This window comes from Oenanthe melanoleuca, chromosome 6, assembly GCF_029582105.1.
Source record: "Oenanthe melanoleuca isolate GR-GAL-2019-014 chromosome 6, OMel1.0, whole genome shotgun sequence".
Taxonomy (NCBI): Eukaryota; Metazoa; Chordata; class Aves; order Passeriformes; family Muscicapidae; genus Oenanthe; species Oenanthe melanoleuca.
In genome coordinates this window covers 10,611,213-10,635,205 of record NC_079340.1, presented here as the reverse complement: position 1 = coordinate 10,635,205, position 23,993 = coordinate 10,611,213, and the positions used below count along the sequence as shown (strand labels likewise).

The 23,993-nt window shown below is 38.3% G+C and overlaps 2 protein-coding genes across 9 annotated transcripts; one reads left to right on the top strand and one right to left on the bottom strand.

The window, feature by feature from the left end:
• Positions 1-13,456: 13,456 nt before the first annotated feature.
• Positions 13,457-21,031, bottom strand: DYDC1 (DPY30 domain containing 1). 8 transcript variants are annotated; one of them, XM_056495442.1, is made up of 7 exons: positions 19,734-20,732; positions 19,670-19,694; positions 18,393-18,545; positions 18,177-18,287; positions 16,760-16,834; positions 15,854-15,910; positions 13,457-14,819 (listed from the first exon to the last, which is right to left on the bottom strand). In XM_056495442.1, the coding sequence occupies exons 3-7, from the start codon at positions 18,537-18,539 to the stop codon at positions 14,778-14,780; spliced, it is 432 nt and encodes a 143-aa protein (XP_056351417.1). In that variant the 5' UTR covers positions 18,540-18,545; positions 19,670-19,694; positions 19,734-20,732; the 3' UTR covers positions 13,457-14,777. The 8 variants fall into 8 exon arrangements, with proteins under 8 accessions (XP_056351417.1, XP_056351416.1, XP_056351423.1 ...); XM_056495441.1 differs by lacking the exon at positions 19,670-19,694 and having other exon boundaries at positions 19,729-21,031; XM_056495448.1 differs by lacking the exons at positions 19,670-19,694; positions 19,734-20,732 and adding an exon at positions 19,699-19,731.
• A 29-nt stretch (positions 21,032-21,060) lies between these two features.
• On the top strand, positions 21,061-23,993 carry EXOSC3 (exosome component 3). The gene is made up of 4 exons (XM_056495429.1): positions 21,061-21,354; positions 21,440-21,589; positions 22,133-22,284; positions 23,697-23,993. Exons 1-4 carry the CDS (start codon positions 21,088-21,090, stop codon positions 23,896-23,898), a joined length of 771 nt encoding a protein of 256 aa, XP_056351404.1. The 5' UTR covers positions 21,061-21,087; the 3' UTR covers positions 23,899-23,993.

The following is a 23,993-nucleotide window of genomic DNA, read 5'->3' as shown; positions in this document are numbered from 1 at the left end:
TGATTCTGGGATCTATGGTGTATTTCCAGCTCTGTGTTGTGGTTTCACAGGGATAGATACGAAAACTGTAAACGCATATCTTTCCTAGCGAAAGACTAGAAGAAGTTTGCTCTGCATCATATAAACTGTATTTTCCTTTTACTTTTTCATCTCTTAAAAAACTGGAATTCCCTCAAGAATTGTTTCTTTATTTTCATTCATTTTTCGTGTACGTTTGAGAGACAAAACATCTGATAAGATCTAGCACCACGGCTGCTTCACAGTCTGCTACACAGAGCTCGCTCTTCAACCTTTGCTTTGCTTTTCCCCTCTCTTTCTTCTATTAATTCAGATCCATTTTAATTACATTTTTGTACCATATTCCCATATTATATTTCATAACCCTTAGAAATACAATAACTGCCACATCTCAGAACTCAGTGATCTGTTCTGCTGCAGAGAATTTCTTCTAATCAGATGGCTCATGTCTGGAATATGCTGATGGTATGTCAGGTATGAAGGCAGAGGGCATTTAGTGGGTTTTGTGTTTTTAAGTGAGTATATAAAAAACAAGTAAACATACCCATGGGACAGATCCACAAAATGCCCACCACTATTACACCATTATAAATAGGTGTAATTTTCCTTTTTTCCTTTACAGAAACCATTATAGTCTCAAACTCTGACCAAAGCACTGGTCTATGAAAAAAATGACTTCCTTATCACTCTAATTCTTATCACTAAGTTTAAAAACTTAGTTCACTTCAAACCCTTAGCTATTATTATTCTTGTTATTATTATTATCATCATTATGATTTAAAAATCCCCAAGATGGTTCTTTGGATTCGAATTTCTGCACTGCTACATATTTATATAAGAATTCATTAGAATTTTCACTTTCTGCCTACTTTCCTGAAAACAATAACCAATGCCTGTGAATGTTCACCAGTAATCTGCTGCAGCACTGGCCCCTCTCTAATTATCATTGACATGGAATCATTCATTTCAAATACTCTTCCTTGGTTTTCTATTGTACAGAATTCATCTGGTGTAATGATAAGCACTGGTTGCACTTTAAAAATTTCACAAATTCACACATCAGTTACACAGTATGAGGAACAGATTTCTCTGGAGTAAACTGTGCTCACCCCACTGACATGAAGATACTACCCCATCCTGAATAAATTACACATTAACACCACCCGGAAAAACAGAACTAGTAAAAAAAATATATATATAAGACCAAAGAGTAACTAACCATATTAAGCCTAGTTAATCTGTAACATGCAAAAATTATATTAACTTTTAAAGTAAAATAACACCAGTGATAGACGCTCATTCTTAAATGCATTCTTCTTCGTTATGGAGGCACCAAAAGACACAATGGGAATGAACGAAACAAAAAATGTTTTTGTATATATTAAGAGTTTTCTTTCTGATTCTACAAACAATCATCCAACAAAAGCAGACAAGACTGACTATCACCAGCTTGTGAGTTCTACTCTCTCTTGCTTTTGGTTTTGCTTTTTCTTGGTTTTCAATGCCACTTAAGGAGAGTAATTTGGGAATAAGCATTCATGGTTTTAAGGTAACACTTCAGGAGAATGCAGGCCTCTCAAATAATCCTCTAATCACATATTAAAAAAAAACCCAAAGCTTTCAAAATGCTGAAAACCACAAGTATTTGACATACATGAGAAATGAGTTTGAAGGATCATTGTTTATTTTGCCTTCACAGTTCTTTTTGGACTTGCTTCTGTCTAGTTAAATGCATTGGTCCTTGTGACCTTTGGAGGGTCACCCTCCATTAAAAAGCCTCTCTGGTACTAGTACTCCAGAAATGTTGCCCAGCTGCATTTCACATTAACTTGTAAAACCTCAAATTTGAACTTCTTCCAGCTGTGCTTTTACTATCAAGAGCAATACATTTGCTTCATGGCCATGAAGCACCTCAGCAGGTTCTCTTCTAGGACAACTGTGACCAACACTACAGCGTTGTAGGCTTATGTAATGTTTAATTTGGCTTCTCTTCCCAGACAATTTGACTTTTTAAATATTTGTGAAAAGGTATGATAGTGCTTTACCATCATGTCTTTTTGGCATAGCACTTCTGTCTATGGAAAAAAAAAAAAAAAGATGATCCTAAGAGAATGACTAATATCAGCATTTTCCCTTATTCCATTTTACTGATAATGACTCATCACTAAATGTAACAGGATTCCAAATATTCTGTTAACTTTATTGCCATACTCACCTGGACTGAGCCATAATAAAGTTTCTCTGTAAATCTCTTTATAATTCATGTATTGCCTATCATTATATTATCTTTTGATTGTATTCTATGATCTTTACTCAGAAAACGCCTACGGACAAAATCTTCCAGATAAGTATGACTCCTTTGCTTTGAAATGAGGCTAAAGACAGGAAAAAACTTGATGTAAAAACAACCCTGCCCCTCTGCATTTCTCTGCATTGTCTATAATGTCAATTGAAACCACTGTTCCAATAGGAATAGCAATGTGAATCTTTCTATTGACTGTAAGAGTCTTCATATTTGGCACCATCCTATAGTTTTGCTGCTTTTACTCACAGCAGTTCTGAAGACCACCCCTCTTCTAGTTCATATAACAAAGACTGACTGAAAGGCAGAGATTTACTGCAGCCTTGAGAAAGCCCTGGAAACTAGTGAACTAGACTTAACTGACAAAAACTTTTATGAATGATTGCTATTGATGGTGCTGATTCTCTGGAAAGATGACTGATAAATTGTCTTGACTCTAGACCTCACACTTTCATCAGATTGTTTTACCTGCTCATTTTCCCCTTTTCTACATTTATTTGCCTTTCTCCCCTTCCCTCACTTTGTCTTGCTTATATCCATTTAGATAAAACACATCTCCCTTTCTTCCTGTTTTTTTCCCCCTCCTTTTACTTATGTGTTTCCATCTCCTTTCTTGTCATTACTAATATCCCATTCAGGTTATAAACCACTGAAAATGGAGCTTACATGGGTGAATGATACCTGTAGAAGTGAAAAAACAAGTTTGACTATTACTAAATAACAGACAAAACATGAGGACAGCAGAAGAGGAAAGAAGAAGGCAGGTATCTCTAAGACTTAGGCATCCTCACTTCAGCTGCAGAAAAATCAAGTTTGCCCAGCAAGCAGTACAGACTCTTTCACTCATATGGTTTCACCACCATGGTAACTTTTTGGGGACTTCTTTTGAGTGAGGATTGTATGAAGAACTTAGAACAAGTTCTGCATTACTAGAATCAGTTATTACTAGAATCAGTTATTCAATAAGCTGTGCAATTTCTCTCTCTTATCACAGCTTTCAAATGTTAAGGATAATGATATGTAAAGATCACACACTACAGTACACTTACAAGTTACTGTAGTAACTTAAAATTACAATTCCACTACATTAAAGAATCAAAACATGCTTAAGTGTAGCAATATACAGGAATACTTCATGGATACAGATAGCATTTAGGAAAAGTGTTTTTCTAAATGCTTCTGTTTTGTTCTCTTTTATCTTCAGATATGATTTCACCAAGTTAACTGTTTAACAGGCTAATAGTTTAAATTTCTTATTTGGCTATTTTATTCTCACTTTGTACAAGGAATTTACTCCTAATTAATGCCTGTGGAAACAATTTTTCAGGTGTTTACAAAAACAACTTTAATACTAGTTTCATTTTTGCTATTTACTATTAGTAGTTTGTATGATACAAATAACATGTTTTCAAGGAATTACTGCAGTCCACCTTTTTTTCCTATTGGAAATGAGCAAGAAATTATGTGAGCGTCATGGGAATATCCTCAAGGGCTTTTTGGTTGGTTGGTGAAAAGCCTTGACAGCCTGGGGAACACGGGGAATTCAAAACTCACTTCCCACCTGCTTCAGAACTCTCACCTCTATCTAGTATTATCTGAAAATGAGAGTGGCTCAAGGACTCTCAAATGTGCAGGTGTAGATTTCACTGGTACATAAACATCCAGGGTAAAATAAATACTGCAAAGCAGAAAAAAATGGTTCTGATTGTAGAAGGAAAGAAGGCAGTGTGTGCCCTGAGATGGGTGTTTATCACCTAGCATTTATTCTTTCATCTCACCTTTCACCTTCTCTGGACTGGACTGTGGGACCTCCTGCACATGACCATGAGCATTTTATGACTTTTGAGTAAATACCAGCTCCACTCAGAACAATTTCTTGGTGTGCCTTCTATGTAACTCATTCTACAGTAACTTCAGCTTCAGAGAGATCATCTGCTGCATCTCCCATCTGCCATCCCTGCCACTTCCTAAGAAGTCTTTCCAGGTTCTTCCATTACTAATATCAGTGAAAATAATTAATTTTGCTTCTCTCCCCTGTGCTTGTTGTTTTTGCATCTGTGTGACTTCAAATTCTCTATTCCAATGCCTCACTGAACCACAATGTTTGAAGCTGGACAGTCTGTACTCCAACCTTCTGCTCAAAGCAGGAACAACTTGAGTAGGTTGTTTATGGCCATGTTATAAAGTAATATGTGCCAGGCCTTTAAATGTGAAGTGGCAACTTCTAGTTTCTCAGGAAATAATTAAAGCTACATTGGGGCTAAACTGGGCTTTCGTTAAAATATATATTGGTGTTAATTTCACTGAGAGCATTATTTCTTTAAAAGTAAGCAGAAATGAACACAAATTAATTTTCTATTTATTCACCTAATAAAAGTACTAGCAGTTCATGTCTCAACCCCGAGATAATGATAAATTTAAAAGTCCCTTTTCTAATCATTCTTCATAAATAAGCCTTATTGTACCAGAAATGGTGCAAAATAGCTAGATTAGTCAAAGTTTTCCATTTACTGATTGGTTACTATTCCTTCATTTAAACAGCATTAAACCATACTGGTATAAAATTAGTTCTGCCTTTAGTCTTTGGCAGTTTTCCTGTTTAAGTTACAAGCTCTGTAAAGTAATGCACAAGTATTTGTTTATGTTACATGCTTATGTGAAGGCCTATTACAACAGAATCAGAAGTTCTTTGCATCCTTCAGAAATGATGAAAGGGTAGAAGGGAAAGAATAGAGCCCTGTTCCACATTCACCTCACATAATTAAAAGTTTCAGTGTGCAAATGTAGCAGTGTACAACATTCTGATTTAGCATTTTACTCCTAAGCCACTATAGTAAATTTAGTAAATTAAGCCATTTATCATTGAGATTATGCCTTAGACAGGTGTGGAAAAAGTCTTCAATCAGAAATGGTCTCCCTTTAACCTTACAAAAAGCCATGTATATATTTTACTGGATGCTTTTTCCAGCTGCTATGGTCAGTTGTTTGGCTAGGGAAAGATTGTCATGACATGTAACAAAGCACAACCCTTAATTTCAATTGCATGGAGTATGGCCACCCATGAGATCCACACATAGCCACAGTTTCTTTCTGTGGGAGTAGTTAGAGCTCTCTGCTGTGAATGACAGGTCTGATCACCTGCCCAGACTAAACCTCATTACAGCCATAGATCTGTATCTCAATTTGGCTAGGGAACTTCAGCTGGCTTCCAGCAGCTTGGGCTCTGCTTTTCTGCGCCTTGTGACATTATTAGTGTACATATGTAAACCATTAGGATTTCCTCAGTACCTTAGGAAAGAGACTGATGCATTTAAACAGCTATTACCCAAGAGTTTTTGCTGCAGTGTTTCATAGATGTTTACAGTACAGGTGGTCTTTGGACTTTGAAACAAATATTGACTTTAGTACACGAAGTCAAGTTTCAGGAACCTATCTGCAAGAACAGTTGTGGAATTTTGTTAATTCTGGCTTCCTGACAAGGAACATTAGGTTAAATTCAGACACATTTGACTTTTTCAAGATATAATGCCAGAAGATACTTCTCCTTCATCTGGTATAAAACTGTAGTTACTCCTCTGGACCAAAACCCTTTACAAGTCTTCCCTATATGTGTAGTGGATGTGAAACAAGAACCAATATTTGCAGATGTACCTCTTCTATGCTTGCAATGAAAATATTTACATACTTGAACTGCTTGATACAGGCAAACATCTACTCAAACACTCAGTAGTAACTTAGTAAATAATGCACAGCATAATTTTACATGCATTTTGTATGACTGAAAATAACTACACAATGCTGTGATCTCAAGAATCAGGCTTGTATGGCTATCAGGAGAAAAAAATACTGCACACATCCAACATCCATTTCAGCCATGATTCCTATCTGTGGTTATTCACAGCTTTTTCAGACATTCTCCCACTGTCACTGCTACAGAGCTCAAATGCTCTACTGGTGCTGTGACATCTGCAGGAAACCCTTAACTAAATCAACTGGTTGGTGACATCTTTCAGAAATCCTCCAACCTGACCTTGGTAGCACAGTTGATCCAGACTGGGAAGGTTGCCATCTAAGCAGCAATTTCACATACGTCACCTGGGCAAACACATTAGCAACCAGCAAAGATTATTATCTTTCATCTATGTCTGAAAGATTTCACTGCAGTTGGTCATTTAGCAGTTTTGGATAAAGTCTGAACAAAAACACAGCCAAAAGATTCTTAGATATCTATCTAAACAGAGGATATTAAATAATGGATGAAGGGTATGCAGGATCAATTCACACAAGTATATAAACAGTACTACACAAAAATTCATACAGCAATCACAACTCATCAATATTTTTAGATTCTTGTTAACAGACAGAATATGGAATGGAAAATTGATCTCACAAAAAAAGATTCACTTTAGGCTTATAGACATAGTTGCCTTCTCACAGTTTCATTATTATACTCTTCCTCTTTTTTATTCTTCCAAGTCCTTTACTCTGAAACAAACTAAAAATCTCAAGACTTGTGATGTGTTACAATCTTGCTTTGACCCTTAGCAACAAGAACACTTTTAACAATGAGCAATATTAGTACCTGGAATGTTATGTTGCATTAAAACATGGAAAATTATTCAAAGGAACATAAAAGCCCCCAAAAAACCTGCTGAATATGATCCGTGTTTGCAATGTGAATTAAGACTATAAACTTCAAAATTTTATTCTTAAGGTTTAAGATCAATAACATTTTCATTTTTGCAATGGAGAATATTCAAGTTATGCACTTGTACTCCAGAAAATAAACCAGCAACACTAGATCATTTCAAGGAAGAAGAGGGTTTTAGTGCTTTAAGTGGAAACTGAAACCTGCAGCTCTACTAGGCAGGGAAAGAGAAGGACAAACCTATTATCTTTACCACCTTAAACCCTACCCTGCATAGGTATATAGCCTCCCCACAGGTAACAGCTCATAGCTAAACACCTGGAAGAATTCCTCTTCGGGTATATCTCTGTCTTCTCCTCCAATATTTTCTTACCCCCTGATTCTTCTTTTTTCCCTCTTCCAGATTCTCCTACTAATGAATTTAAGGAGCGCCTAAATTTCCTACATTTATACCAATCACTGATTTGATTTCTATGCAGAGGATTCTTTCCTGTTTCTTGATGGGAGGTTGACAGCTTACAGGTTTCCTGCTGCTGCTTCTTTTTTATGTCCACAATCTGTGTTGCTTGTAATTAAACACCAGTGTTGCCTTTGGCCTCTCAACAGTTTGATAAGTCAGCCAGAAAAAAGAGATCACATCAGACCTGCCACAATCAAACCTATCAACCACTCCTATTGACTCTGAGAAAAAAAAACATTTGACTCACACATATTAGGTTTAACCAGTAAAGTGAAGCATCTCATTTTCTGCTTTTGAAAATTGGTACTGAAATTGACACCTAGCAACTCCTCTCAGGTATCCTCTTTTCTGTGTTTTTAGAAATCTTGGCTAATGAGAAAACTAATGGCAAGTTTATGCTGCAGCTTATTGTTAAATTCTTCCCAATTGCTACCAATTGGCTTAGAATCCCAAGAGCAACAGTCAGAGGTTTTGGGTAATCAGTTCTAGCTTGCTCCCTCTCCACCTCTGCAGTACCATGAAACATGCCACTGGGATTCTGTAAGTTTTTAGAGGCAAGGTCAGCAAGGTTATTTCAATGTGTAATTATTTTAAAGACACATACAGATATTCCCACGCAGTTGGCATGAGCGTGTTTCTAGGACTCAAGCTGGATTCCTGCCAGCAAATTCAGTAAGCACAGACCTGATCTCCTTAGAAACTTAAACAGGAAATTCATTTCCAGATTTTGAGTTCACAAATATGTCAGCCTATTCAAAGCTGCAGGTTTCATTTTTATGGTGTTTATAAAAATGAAATACTGTAAGCAATAAAAAATTATTTTACTTTAACTAGGAATTTACTTATCCTACCAAACAAAACAAAATTGAGAGAAGTCAATTGACCTTTCTGTAAAGGTTAAATGGCACTTTGATTTAAAAAAGTATAGAGAAGAATATTGATGCATTGCTGCCAGCTGCATGAGCTCACCACACACAAGAGTGGTGACTTTCTTGTAGTCACAGAATAATGAAAAAGTTGTAGCTGCTGGAGAGACTTTTGAAGAAACTGCACCAAAATAAAGAAGCCTGCTTTTACTGTGTCAAGAGACAGGCCAAATGCATAGAAATAGAAATATACAGGTCTGGCTGTACTTCCTGATTTTTTGTGCCATGCAAAGAGCTTGGGCAAATTCATAGACAGATTCATACACTGTAACTATGCTGAGCTTCTAAGAGATAGCTAAAAAAAAACAACACAGAAAAGTCACATAAGGGGGTAAGGGGGAAACATGCTACAGTTAACAGTAGCATACAGTTAACAGTGAGCAATGGCAAAACCATTTATCCTAAAGATACTAAGAGGCAAGTGCCTATAAACACAAACTTTTGATATAAGAGAATAGTTATTGTTTCAGTCTTGTGCTTTAGTATATCATCAGTGGTAGTTTTTGTAGAGTTCATACTTCTTACCAATAAATCTGACTCAATAGTTTTAAAAGACAAGCAAATGCAATAACACTTAACCCAAATTCAAGTGAGAAACAAAATGCTGGTGCATTTTTGCTATAGGCTCCACTTAGATACAAATGCCCACAGAAAAAATGTTGAAGAACAGCTGTCTCAGAACTGCACCACAGTCCCAGACCTAGAAATTTTCAGCTGTCAGGGCCTAAGGGTAACTTTTCAGTGCAGCCTGGCTTACAATGAAACAAACAGATCCTGTTTCCAGGGTTACAATTATCAGCTAAATAAATAGAATTTTTTAAACTTATCTACTAAACACATCAGTGGCAAAACCACAATTGCTTAAGATAATGAACCAAATACAGGTGTGTCTGTGTGCAGCCAGTCATTTCTGCAAGAAAGTAAATCCAAGAGGTGGAGTAGAAATTAAGCAGAATGATTGGAGAAGCCTAACACACTCCCAGGAATGTGACTTGAAAAAGAGCAAAAGAGAGCTGCAGTGCCCCTCTGCTGAAATGGGAATGATTTATTACCTGACTGTTTCCTCTCTCCAACCCTCCCCACAATTAAGCTCTTTTTATTTCTGTGGTATCTGTCTTCCATACAGTTTAAAGCAATCAATTCTCTCCTGTTTTAATGTTAAGTACATTAAAAGTTTAATAACTAGGAGATGGCTTCTTAGAGGTAGAACTCAATCCTCTTATGATTGCAACCAAAACTTTTTCAGCAACTTCAATGAGACCAAGACTGAGATCCTTGGAACGCATCTTCAGTGCACCAAAAAAGGTGTTTTGTTTTTTTTAAACTAAACAACAACAATCAGCTCTATAATGGAGCTGAAAATATGACTCAGTTCATTAAGAAAAATAGACTAACCAAAATACTGATCAAGTTCAAACATACATCCTCCTCCTCCACCAGGAAAAGCCAATTTCTTTATCTGGCATCTGCTAGACAACATCTAAACTATGGAGGAACCACTGAATAAAATATTAAAAAATTTAAATTAAATTTTAATTAAAATATTAAAATATGAATAAAAATTTGCTGGACTCAAACACCAGTTGGCTCTTGCATCAAACTAAAGCTACATTTTTCACAAGTAGTTTCCCAAGATTTTTGAAAAAAAAACCCTAAAACTTTTATGATATCAACTTCTATTGAGATCCATGAATGACTACATGGAGAAAATGGCAGAATTCCCTTGGGGAGTTCATTTAAAAATTCCTAAACCTTCTAAATGCCCTTAGAGAAGCTGGGATTATTCAGATAACTTTGGTGTGATATGCCTAAATATAAATTTTTATTTCTAAATCAAATCCAAGCTTCACATCATGATTTAAAGTACACCTAGATTTTAAATTGTGATGGATGAAAGTAATGGGGGAAAATTTGGATCTTTTAGTGAATCATATATTTCTGTAGCAATACAGAAATGTCAATACAGCCTTTGAAACAGATAACTCAAAAAAGATTAATCAACAAGAAACAAATGGCAACTTTCTCTGCTCATTACATTACTTGAGAGTATGAATGTGCATTTACTTTCAGGTGATAAAACAAACATGCCTAGTATTAATAATAAAATGGTTTGAATTTTTGGGCATTGATTTTGTATAACCTACAACTAAAGAAAAAAATGGGAGCACTCAGTATCTTCAGACTCTAATGAATGGAACATAATTTTTCATGATATAGTATTTTCTAATTTATTTATAATAAAAATAGTGTAGATTACAAAAATTCTGATCTAAATTAAACAGAGATTTTGGTTAATGATAATAATTCTATGATGTACAAGTTAACAGGGAAGACCCATAGTATTGAAGTTGCATATACATCTGACTCTTAAATTCTGGGAATGAGTCTTCTGCTGAGCTTCTTAAAAATCTTCTACACTGTGACAGCTCAAAAAAAGGGCACCCTCTTCCATTACTATCAAATGTATACTACTATATATGTGTACTACATATGTACTATATGTACCATACATGTATATATAAATGTATACTACTATAAAATTAAATTAATTATTAAGTTACCATTCTTCCATTACTAAGAAAAGCCTTTCTTCCATTACTATTGCCCAATACCTGTACAAATGCTTGTAATAGTGTAACTTATTCCACTGTATGAATTATAACAAATACACAAGTATAAAACACAATGACTGCATTAAGGTCTATAACAGCAGTGCCAGAAAACAAAGGTAATAAAACCAAACCACCAAACTCTCCCACAAAAAAAAACCCAAATAAAAACCCCCAAAAGCAACACCTCAAAAACAAAACCAAAAGAGCAAATAAGTGTACTGTTAAGATACTTTAAAAAGTACATCAGTCCTTTTCAGCAAATAACAGGCTTAGACTCTCTTTTCTAGCTGTAGTCAATAGACTACTCTTTTTCTAACCTAAGTACAGGAAAATCTACAAAGAAGTAAAGCAATTAATAGCTGACTTCAAATATGAGTAAGCTGTATTAGCAAAGTTCAGAGGAATTAAATTTAACATTTAATCCAGACTAATTAATCTGGCTCCCATTACCATTAGCAAATTACTGTATAAAACTTTTGCTTAGAAAAAGTTAGTTCCTTTAGACTATGATGGAAAACTATTCATCATTAAGAGGACTGCAAACTCAATAAAACCTATTCTATCAAAATATAACTTGAAAACGTGCTTGCTGCAACATGTATTGCTCCATGCAAGAGGTTCTCACACTGCAGAGCTGTTTTCACCTCTGTGAGCAGACTGATAGTTAATCTGAATCATTTTGTCCTATTCTGGGCTTCATATCTGTTTTCATCCTTGTGCTTCAGTATTGCTGGAATGACAACAGCTGTCAATGGGCATGTTACTATCAGCATGTTCTCTGAAGAATCTGGACATGGCCTGGTCACAGCCTAAACAAGGGTGCTCTGACTTTGAAGAAAGGAAAAATGACAATTTCATAAATATTCTCTCAGTATCTAGCACCTTCTTTTCAGTGACAGTTTTCATCATCTGTCCATGAATTCAATCTTCATTCCATAAAAATTTATTCAAGGGGAGTGTCAGCTGCAGATGGAGTTACATTTTGTAATTTCCTTTTTTCTTTCCAACCAACAATTTTACATTTTATGCAGAGGTTAAATTGTGTTAACGCTTCTGAAATCACATCATGTGCAGTAACTAAAATAGTCATCTGTCCTGCCCCAGGCTCAAGCTTGCTATATTCCAAATAAGGTGAAAGTTCAGAAAGAGAAGGCCAAAATTATTTTAAGCTGCCTTCATTTCCTTCAGGTTTAGACACCCAAGGAGAAGCCTTCTATGTTGTGAATTACATTTTCAAGCAACCTACAGGCAGATTTGCATCTCAAGAAAGAGCTGAGCTAAGAACTGTTTACCTCTTGTCCCACATCCAAGAAAAGAACTCTTATAAAGCTGTAGAAGTGGAATAATGCACCAGGTCTGTGCACATCTGACCCTGAAAACATGGGAATTCCTATAAATAACATTTTTACATCAAATGTTTTCTGTACCTAACAATAAAGAAAAAGGTAAATTGAAATCTATCACATTATTTTGACCCTTGCTCAGTAATTTTCTGATGAAAGTTTCCATCCAAAACTTCCTACTTTGAAATAAAGTGAGGAATATGGACTGCAGCATCACAAAGAAAAAGTCATAGCTAAAAATAAGCTGAAACAAAATGTCAAACAGAAGTTGTAGTTTTCATGGGCCATAACTGACAGAGCTCCCAGTGTGTTTATTCAGGATGCACTCTAGTGGACACACACATAACAAAATCAAACATAGATACAAACAGTGTGAAATGATAAAAAAATTAAAGCAACACATCCTTAGAATTAATTTCTTGCATGTTTTAAAATAATGTCTTACATTTTGAAGGCTGTGTGAAGGTTGAAATTTTCATAGTCAATGTGACTGGACATTAAATATAAATGGACATGAGCTATCAGTTTCTGAAATGCTAATCTAAATACTAAGAATCAGTTAAACATATTGGTATAATATGTATAATATGTATAATATGTATAATATGCATAATATGCATAATGACAAACTCTATTTATTTATCCCTTTACTCCATCCCTTTGAGACTGGCACAAGAGGCTGCTTTGCATGCAGTGGTAACAGGTGTAATTAGAACTGTGGTATCAACCTCTGCCCATAAATGATTCTATTGTAACTGTTACTAACAAATATAATTGTAAACTGTGTCAAAATCTCTTTACTGGAATATCAACCACAGGATGCCCCATTCATGCCACAGGAAAGGTTTTGACTATCACAGAAATTGCAAACCAGCCAGAATTATTGTAGACAGTGAAGCCTGACCACTTAGACACAAAAGTAGTTCCATTTTTCATGACTCCAGAAGTTACATAAACATTTCTAAGTATTTATATCTGGTGACATTTTCCTCTTTTGACTTTAAGGATGCTCATATAAGGTGTGGTTATTAATAGTATCTAAAAAGCAATGTAGCAATAAAATGGGCACATAATAAAGGTATTTTATCTTTAAAGGAAAAAATAATATATTACTGTATGAAAAATCACTAGTGCTTGTCTTTTTAAAATTTGGTAATATTATTCTTAGTCTGATCTACATGATCAAAACACATTATTCAGAGCAGGAAAATGTTTATTATGTGATTGACCCTTGTTTTTTGGGTGTATAGATATGTTTAACAGTTTGCCAAGGATAGCAAGCCCCTTAGACTCAGCAATATTATTAAAAAATTGAAGTGAAATTAGGAGAAAAATCTCTTTCATCCCAAGACTGAAGAATGCAGTGAATGCATTAACTATGCACTGATTTTGTAGTGAAAGGTACTTTCATTACACAATATTGAACATGACCACCTAACCTGTAGTAGAAGACAGAGATGCAAAGGCACATTTTATTGGAGAACAGGATTTCTTAATGCTGATGTGTTTTCCATTTATAATGAAGATACACAGAACATTCTTGACAACTTGCACCAAGATACCAGTGATTACAGACATCTGTTCTTGTAAAAAATTCTTCAAGGATTATAAAACATCTTTGTATAGATAACCATGGATCAAGCTAAATATTCTTCCAAATTTTTAGAAGTGAAGTTTTGAGAAATAATAATAGCACTTAGTAGAGAACACAGATTTAGTTTCTTGATTTAGAAGTTCAAGGAAGATGCAGGAAAGTCTTAAAAACTTGACTAATCAAAACTAATATGCAGACACTTGCAGCTTACCTAGTACAACACAATACCCAGAAAAGGTTCTAATAATAAATATATTTACCTAATAATAAAGCCTAGAACAAAAATCTCATGTTACAAAAGCCCCTTCATGACTTCTAGGGGACAAGATCTTCTAGTACATACTAAGCCAGAGTTAAATTTACCTCTTTCAAATACATTTGGGAAATCTGATTGGATTTTTGCACTAAGTTTAATGTCCAGAATACTCTCTCCATCTTTTAATCTCTAGAGCATGCCCCTTTTCTATCAGAAACCATTCAAATTCTTGGAAAATAATTTTCAGTAATAATTTATTCTTTTAATATTGATTCAAATTATATATTGCAGCATCTATCCTCAAATTATATTGACATATTAGTTATATTTGTAATTATTATGGTTACTTTGATATGCAATAAGTGGAAAATATATTTGCTGCTTTCACTTCAGCTGCAGTTTTATTCCTGCAAGTCAGCCATGATGGGTACAATGATTTAAGAAGAAAAAGGAATAATCAGCATCAGAAACTGACTTTATACAAACACTTTAAAAACAGACACTGGAAAAAACAGGTATGTAAATCAGTTCTATTTATAAAATACATAAATCAAGATACTACACTTCAGGATCAGCAAGTAATGAGTAGAAAACCCATTTACTGCTTTCAGGGCAGTTCTAACTTTCTTCTTCTATTATTGCTGGGAGATCTGTTTGAATCTGAAAAACAACAACAACAAAAAAAAATCTATCACTTCCCAGCATTCACTGAACTTTGTAAAAAGGAAAACAGGAAAAAACTGCCCATAGACAAATTGCTACTTATCAGTATAATCATGTATTCATCCATTCAATACAATGAATACAATGAATGTCATCATCAGAGTTCTATTATAAAATCCAGCAAATATGGATGAAGCTTTGTGATTCTAAGGGCAGAATCAATAATACAAGCCTATATAGCTTATTTTATTAGTCTGCTCTTAATTTGTAGCAAACATATCACTGTAAAATCTGAAATAACATCCCCAAAAGCCAATGTAATCTAATGCCTTTAGGCATAAAAACCTGGCATATACAGGAAGCAGCAGGTACTAGTTACAACTCATTTTCACTTTGGTTTTATGATTTGCCTATTAAAGAATACAAAATACACCTAAAGCCTCAATAATATTTTTTAATATGTCATTATCAGAAAATTATAAAAGTTGGGGCTATATGAGATCTTGCATACTCATCTGATTTACCTCAGTGGAAGAAACACCTGTGAAAACCTGACCCTAAGAACAGCCATAAGTATTTTCATAAATCAGAACACCTCTAAAACAGTCTGCCATTAAAGCTACCTTATGTATAAAGCATATTAATACAGCAACATAAATTCTGAGCTAGCATGACACTACTGATACCAAAAATGAAGTTATTCAGTACATTTTGTATATAACTGCTAACATAGCACAGGAAGGCTGTGTCATATCTAATTCTTTAGTCAGTAACATATCTGAATACAAAAGGGTGTTTCAAATCTTAGGATTTAGTCAGCTAACACCACAGAGTCTTCTAGAATGGCTTAACTCCTACCAGAATGCAGCTGTGGGCAGTTTGGAAGTTTTGACCAAAGTACCATCCCTTAAACAATTTTAACTTTCTGATAGGTCAGCACAGAAAATGAAATCTGTAAGAATCAATCATTTATAATCTTTTTCTAAATACTTACTGGTTCACTCTCATCTGGCTCCTCAAAAAATACTTACTGGTTCACTCTCATCTGGCTCCTCAGGTCCATCTTCAGCTACTCCATTTTCATCTTCCTGTGGTAATGAAAATCAGTTTTCAGTTAAAATGTCCCATGCCAAGGAACTGCATTTCAGGTGTGTTAGAATGACATTATGTATTAATATAAAGAGAATACTTTAGATAAATGCTATACAAATGTAGTAGTATGGGAATATGGTCTTGGTATGCTTAACACTATTTTTTATCTTTTTTTCTTAATTAACAGCAATTTTAAAATTTTACATATTCATTTTTTTCTGTCACTTTCATAATCTCATCTTCCTTCCCAGTATTCTAACAGAGTTTTCTAAAAACTTAGGTATTTTTAAAATACTCTGTGCTCCACAGTTTTAAAAGCTTTAGGGAGATAAGCATGCCAATTATCCATGTATGTTTTTACTGAAGTAGCATTACAAGACCATAAGTACTGTCTACACATTCTTTTGTTAGTATAAATTCCCATACACCCTAAGATACCAGAATCCAGATGCATTGCAATTCCAAATCATAGTTCCTTTTCTAGGTAGAGTAAATGGATTTTGTGCTAACACCCTGCAAAACATTACTGTCTTGATATTTAAATTAGACATTAGGTATAATTTTCTAATAAATACTGTCAAGGAATGTGAAAGTATCAGCTAAGCTGACCTTACACTGGATTTTTGCAATAAATTTATGTTTTCTTCTGACCAAAATTAAAGTATAAAACTCAGACTAGAAGCCACGTGTTAGATATTTCCCCCTATTTACACTCCTGTTTCTTTAATTTGTGTTAGTTCACCACCCATGGGCTTCTGCTTTGTGTTTTGTAATTGATGCCTGCATCTGGAAAAAATGGCTGACAAATGGTGTTTTCAAACCACCAACTAAGCATTGGCTTAAACCTCTTCCTGCTGCAACAGCATTTCAGCTTCTTTATTCTGTGCTTCCAACTCCTCACGTTCTTTCTTCAACTGAGCCTGCAACCAGTTTAAGAAAGGACAAATTAGAAAAGTCCCACATTTATCTTTTTCATCACGCTGTTTACAATGTATTTATTATCGAATTAATAAATACAAAGTAAGCACAAAATATAACTGCTATGTTATGTTAATAGCAAAGTCCTTTCAGTATCATCTGGCTTAACATTTTCAAATATCTGAGACTCATGGATAAAAAGGCTTTACTATCAACAGGAAGAAAAAACAGTCAACTGAAGTTAGTGTACACACTTCAGATACTGTCTCATTGCACACGCTCCTTATCAGTCTGAATTAGTTATCTCCTATCTTTTGGATTAAGGCTCTGATACTGTGTATAGTACCTAGCACTGATGGATGAATCCATATATAATCAAACCCATAGAAAAAACTGGCAAGCAATGTCATTAACATTAATCAGGCCCATCAGCAACCTTCAGTATTTACAACTGGAAATATCTAACAGGAAGTGTTTATTAATTGTGAACATAAGTCCTATTATATCAAAACTTCAGAAACTGTATATTTACATTCATCAGCTCTACAGAACACTGTTTGCTCTTGCATTTTGTGAGCAGTTACAAGTATGGTCAGTTTTGTATTCCTTTTTGGTACATAAAAGCAAACTTACCCAGTATTTGACTACAGCCAAAACTGAGATTGTTAAAAAAAAAAAAAATGCATCTGAGTATTGTTCAACATCTTTCCCATAGCTTACGTGAAATTATTTAAGTCTCTGTGAATTATCTCTAGACAAATCTCTTTATTTTCATTTGCTATTTTACATCAGTCATGAAATCCTTAAGCACATTACTTTTGGTTTGCAAATTACTAAACCCCAAATTTTAAAACTGCAAGTGAAATTAAATGACTGCATTTTACACTAAAGCTGGGCTTAATGTGATCAGCATAAATTCAAAATTAAGTTTTTGATTTTTACATCATGAAAGTCATCCACACAAAAAAATCCAGTCAGGTCACATCAACATCACTATGGCAACACTGACTTCACATGACTCCTTTATAAAGAATGGCTAGAAACACAGATACTGTATTTATTTCTCATATTATAAGCCCAAATAGTGTTTTCAGTTTCTTCTCACTTAAATCCTAATTTGGCCTTTTACTTTAACAGCCATCATTTTGAATAACATTTTACTGCATAGTATGTAAGTTTTCCTACCCATGTGCTGACTAAATTTCAATTACTCAGAAAAGTGAGATTAAACTACTTGCTTTATCTCACTTTTATCAAAATCATTATACAGCTATTAGAAGTATACAAACAGGTCCAAGATGCCACAGCACCATATGCTGCTTAGAATTATTAAGTATTAACAACCTGACGTTGTTTTTCAAGTTCCCTCTGCTCTTCTTCCAGGATTTTTAACCTTTCAAGTTCTGCTAGAGCTGCCTCCCGTTCTTTTTCCAGCTCAGCTCTCTCCAGTGCTCTCTATTTCAGAGGTAACACAGAATCAATTAAACATAAAAATGAAAGATATATTACATAGCATTAGCTATATTGGAGCAATCTTTTTTTTGCTTAAGGTGGATCCACCTTTTCTTCTTCATCTAATTTTCTTCTGTAATTGTAAATCCAGTGAGCAAGATACTCTATTGGATCTGCTGGCCGACGCTCTACAACCTCTGCCAGTCCTTTCTTCAAGCAACTTCCCAGACATTGCTTCAGATACTGAGACTCCATCCAAATCTACTGACAATAAACATATTAGACATCAATGTCAAAATTAAGTTAGTAGGTTAAGAACTCTTGCTTCGGGCACTAAACACTGACTATGACATTACTTTTTACTAAGCCAAGGAAGTTATTTAGTAGTGGTTTAGTTCTTAAAAGCTCCAGTGACACGTCAGTTATACTAATCATTGCAGAAGAAAAATGCTCAAACCCCACCTTACTGTTTGGACATGTATAATGCATAAACTATTTGGAAACATGCTGCTAATTCTTGGTTTGCATGATAACAAAAAACAAAACAAAATAAACAAAAATCTGAAAACCACAACAGGACCTACAAAACTTTTACACAGATACTCGAAGAACAGGCAAGTAGTTCTGAGGACGATTAAGGGGGAGTTTTAGCTTGAACTGCCAAAGCTATCTTTAGGACATGAGGGCCTGAAGCACAGTTATGAAAGGCACATGTCTCTGTGCACACACTTTACTAGTTTAAGTAAACGTGAGCCTTCCTTTGCTGTCAAGGGGGCTGAATCCATGTGGGGCGGAGAGCCGCCCCACTCTGCGTTCGCGGCAGCTCCGGGTGCCTCAGGGGTGCCCACCACATAACCCGAGCTTCATCTAAGCACAGCCTGCATCTCTCCCCTCTTGCCTGGGCTCCTTTTAAACACTGCCTGAGCCTCTTCCCTTCCCCTAGGCTGCAGGCGGGGCGGGCCCGCTTCTCATCCCTGGCCTGGGCTCGGGATCCTGGGCGGGCCTGGCCCGTCACCCCGCCTCGCCCCCGCTCCGCCACAGTCACCGGCAGCCGGAGCTGTGGCTGCCCTGCCTCTGGGGCGGCGCTGCAGTCGCTCGCCTTCCCTCAGAGAGCAGTGCCGCTCCGGCTCCTTCCCGGCAGCAGCTCCCAGAGCCCCGGGACGGCAGCGCCGGCCCGCCCCGCTCATACCGCCCGGTCCCAGCCCCGCCTGCTCCTACCGCCCGGTCCCAGCCCCGGCCCGGCCCGCCCCGCTCATACCGCCCGATCCCAGCCCCGCCTGCTCCTACCGCCGGTCCCAGCCCCGCCCCGCTCCTACCGCCCGGTCCCAGCCCCGCCCCGGCCCGCCCCGCTCATACCGCCCGATCCCAGCCCCGCCTGCTCCTACCGCCCGGTCCCGGCCCGCCCCGCTCCTACCGCCCGGTCCCAGCCCCGCCCCGGCCCTACCGCACGGTCCCGGCCCGGACGCGCGGGGTTGCTCCGCAACAGCGCCGGCCGCGGGAGCTGGTAGCGGGGCGGAGGGCCTGCTCTGAGAGGTGGCACAAACCCAGGAGGAGGGGCCGAGACTTCAGAGGGTTGTGTGGCCCTTGAGAGAGAGCTCGGCAGGCTGGAGGGATGGGCAGAGAAGAGCCTGAAATTCAGCAGTGGAAATGGTTCTACAGCCGGGGAAGAATAACCCCGAGCACCGGGAGAAGCTGAGGCTCAGCTGCTGGAGAGCGGCTCTGTGGAGAAGGATCTGGGGGCCTGCTGAGCAGGATCTCCATGAGCCAGCAGTGCCCTGGTGGCCTAGAAGGCCAATGGTATCCCGGGGATAGATAGGAAGAGCATTGCCAGCAGGTCCAGGGAAGTGATCCTGCCCCTCTGCTCAGCCCTGGTGAGTGCTGTGTCCAGTTCCGGGCTCCCCAGCGAGAGAGACGTGGAGATCCTGGAGCGGGTCCCGCAGAGGGCTGTGGAGATGATTCAGGGGCTGGGGCATCTCTCTTACAAGGAAAGGCTGAGAGCGCTGAGCCCGTGCAGCCTTGAGATTATTGATAGGGAGCCTCATTAATATGTATAAATATCTAAAGGGGAGGTGCCAAGCTCTGCTCCGTGCTGCCAACCACTAGGGCACCAGGCAATGGGTGGAAACTGATGCATAGGAAGTTCCATTTAAACACGAGGCAGAACTTCTTTACTTTGTGCAGGTGACCACGCACTGGAACAGATTGCTCAGAGCGGTTGTGGAATCCATCTAGAGATACTGAAAACTATCTGGATGCAGTTCTGTGCAATGTGCTCTAGGACGACCCTAATTAAGCAGGGAGGATGGACCAGATGACCCACTGAGATCCTTTCCAGCTGTTTTAATGCCAGCTCTCTGTGAGCAGTTTCCCTTCACAACTAACCGGATCTTTTCAAACTCATCGGCCGACATTCAGATTTGACCAGCTGTTTTACTGTCAACTTCTAATCGGTATTTTAAACAAACAACTGCCGCTGGAAGAATTAACTCCGTGTGTTTATTAATCCCGACGCCTAAGCGCACTATCATTACGTTAGCCGCTCCCAGGCAGAAATGGAGGGCGGGCTGCTGCCCTGAAGGAGAGGCGGAGGTGCCGTGAGCGGCGAGGGGGCGGCTGCAGAGCTCGGGGGTCGCAGGGGCGCGGGCACGGCGGTCGGGCCGGGCTCCCGTTCCTGCCGGGACTTGTTCCGGTCCGGTCCGGTCCGTTCCGGCCGGGGGGTGTCGCTGCCGCCCCGCGCACGCCCCGCGCAGGCCGCAGAGCGCAGCCGCCCGGCCCAGCCTGAGGGGCCCTGCCCGGCGCGGCCATGGCGGCGGAGCGCGGCGCGGCGGCCGAGACCATGGTGGGGCAGGTGGTGCTGCCCGGGGACCTGCTGCTGCTCCCCGCGCACTACGACGAGGACGCGGAGGGCGAGCGGCTGCGGCTGAGCGCGGGCGCGGCGCCGCAGGGGCGGCTGCTGTGCGGGCCCGGGCTGCGGCGCAGCGGGGCCGGGCTGCTGGTGACCAAGTGCGGGCTGCTGCGGCACCGGCCCGCGGGCGGCGGCGCCTACTGGGTGGACTCGCAGCAGAAGCGGGTAGGGCCCCGCGTGTCCGTGAGTGTCCGTGTGAGTGTTCCTAGCCCCCGTACCGCCCTGACCCTCTGTCCCCTCCCCGCTTCAGTACGTGCCGGTGAAGGGCGACCACGTCATCGGGATCGTGACGGCCAAGGCGGGGGATGTGTTCCGGCTGGACGTGGGCGGCAGCGAGCCGGCCTCCCTGTCCTACCTGGCCTTCGAGGGCGCCACGAAGAGGAACAGGCCCAACGTGCAGGTGGGTGCCGTGCTTAGCTCAGGCGTCGTTTGGGGGCGCTTCTGCTGCGTTTGAAGCTGTTCTCAGTGGCCAGCCCACGTTAGAGCTGTGCAGGTCTGCTTGTAATGCTTTCGCCTTGCTCCTCTCGGAGGGTTTTGCACCATGAGGCCTTTCTGGGGTTCCTTAGGAGCACTGACTAGCGTGGTTTGCTCTCTGCTGCCTGCTTCACTCTCATGTTTTCATCTGCTCATAGTGCTGCCAGGAGCAGACACAGTTCATGAGAAGGATGCATCGGAAAGGGCATTTAAAACCTGTGTTAAGGTTTTAAAACATTTTATGTTGGCAGAAAATCTTAGTTGTATGGGTTTTTTAACCGCACTGTTATGAATGGTTGTGTTGCACATGCATGCCACAGTTTCTGCACTCTGATGAAATGCCATCACCAGAATGTAAAAGGAGTTGTGAAAAAAAGCAAAATACGCTTGTGTGGTTATTTTTTTATTGTTGTCCTCCTACGTGATTATAAGAGATTATACTTTTGTTCTTTGACGCTGTTTTGTTTAGGTGGGAGATCTTATTTATGGTCAGTTCGTTGTAGCAAATAAAGACATGGAACCAGAGATGGTCTGTATAGACAGCAGTGGAAAATCGAGTGGAATGGGAATAATTGGACAAGATGGCTTCCTCTTTAAAGTTTCCTTAGGTCTAATAAGAAAGTAAGTACTAAGAAATGTAAGTAGTCACTCTCACGTGTAAGATTCCCACAACTGTTTCTTCTGAGCAGTGTGGGCAGTTTGGTAAATCAGACTGTGTAATTCTTGTAGTGCATTTAAACCAGTTTTGCTGAATAGAGTATGGATTGATCTAGAAGGAAAGTTTCTTTTTCCTCTTAAGAGGCTTAGAAGCTCTTTTGTATGGTGTTGCATGACCTGTTTTAAAAAAAGTGATGTGGTTGCTAAGGCAGTATAGAAAATAAAAGTAGTGACTTGGGAAAGTCAAACATTCAGGATAGTGTTTCAGGTATGCAGATATTACCTTGGAGTTTAAAACTTGTCAACGCTTATTGTCCTTTTTCTGTTTTATGGGGTAGTGGAGAGTGTGTGTTTGGCTGACAGCTGACTAGAGAGATCTTTGCACATCAGTACACATTATTTTCTGACTTCTAAAGAAAACTAAATAGCATTGAAATAAAGATACAGATTAAAAAAATGTAGGATTTTAGTTTAAAACTGACACATTAATCCAGGATGTGTTTAATGAGCTTTTAATGTTTTGCCAACTTTGGAATTGCTTATGCTGATGTAAATACAAGATTTTTTTGTGACTGTCAAAGAATACTAGATTACATGGATAAACAATAGTCAGACTTTGTTGTTGCTTTTTGGGTGGAGTTTTTTGTTTGTTTTTGTTGTTCTTTGGGTAAGCAGTCTGTCATTGCAGAGCAGCTTTTTCATACCTATAATTGTCTGATTTATATGCCCTATCAGAAGTCAGTGTGAACTGATATAAAAACTTTTTGCAGCCATTCTGCTTTCCAAATTTTGTCTGTATGCAAGTAAAAAATTAACAGCATATTACAACTAAACTGCTAAATCCTGATATGCTTTTAGTTTTTGTGAATACTTGTTCAACCTTAATTTAATTCTAGACACATTACAGCACTTAGTATGCTGTCATCTAATAAAAATGAGGTAGTCTGTTTATTGTTGTTAATATTGTTTCCTGAAGCAGAAGGGATGTCCTGTTTTGGAAGACACGTCTGGGGTGTCAATTTATAAATAGCACTTCAAAAATATCATTTTGTCAAACAGTATGCTTTTAGAATTTATTAGATCATAGAATTAATGTAAAAGTATAATTTCACTGTAAACTTGATAAGGACTGCTTCTGAATCTAGTGAGAAAAAAACTAAATTTACAACGGTTTTATTTTTTAGGTGCATGTATTTTATATGACAGGAGCATTAAAAATCTGAAACTGTATTGCTATTTTGGGTGTATATCCAACTTTATCATCTTTCAGTGTTTGTTAAATAGCTCCCATAATAGCAGTACTGCTGGAGTTACTGGTCAGTAATAATGTGGTGTCTGTGTGAGCACTTCTGACTTTTTTTTGGTCTTGTTCACAGGCTCTTGGCTCCCAAATGTGAAATAATTCAAGAGTTGTCACAACTGTACCCATTTGAGCTGGTGCTGGGAATGAATGGAAGAATATGGGTAAAAGCAAAAACAGTTCAACAGACTTTAATTATAGTAAATATTTTGGAAGCTTGTGAATATATGACTGCAGAACAGAGAAAACTAGCGCTTGCCAAACTGTCAGGGAACTGATAAGAGAAAACCTTGAGGATTTGTTTGTGATGACTGTAAGGTATTTTGGTTATTTTTGTATTCAGATTTATATTAAAAGCCTTTTTTTAAATGAA

Coding starts and splice junctions, on each gene's coding strand:
- EXOSC3 (XM_056495429.1), top strand. CDS start 21,088: ATGGCGGCGGAGCGCGGCGCGGCGGCCGAGACCATGGTGGGGCAGGTG. Junction 21,355..21,439: donor TGGACTCGCAGCAGAAGCGG/GTAGGGCCCCGC, acceptor TCCCCGCTTCAG/TACGTGCCGGTGAAGGGCGA. Junction 22,285..23,696: donor TCCTTAGGTCTAATAAGAAA/GTAAGTACTAAG, acceptor TCTTGTTCACAG/GCTCTTGGCTCCCAAATGTG.
- DYDC1 (XM_056495441.1), bottom strand. CDS start 18,539: ATGGAGTCTCAGTATCTGAAGCAATGTCTGGGAAGTTGCTTGAAGAAA. Junction 16,835..18,176: donor AACTTGAAAAACAACGTCAG/GTTGTTAATACT, acceptor AACTGGTTGCAG/GCTCAGTTGAAGAAAGAACG. Junction 14,820..15,853: donor AGCCAGATGAGAGTGAACCA/GTAAGTATTTTT, acceptor GTTGTTTTTCAG/ATTCAAACAGATCTCCCAGC.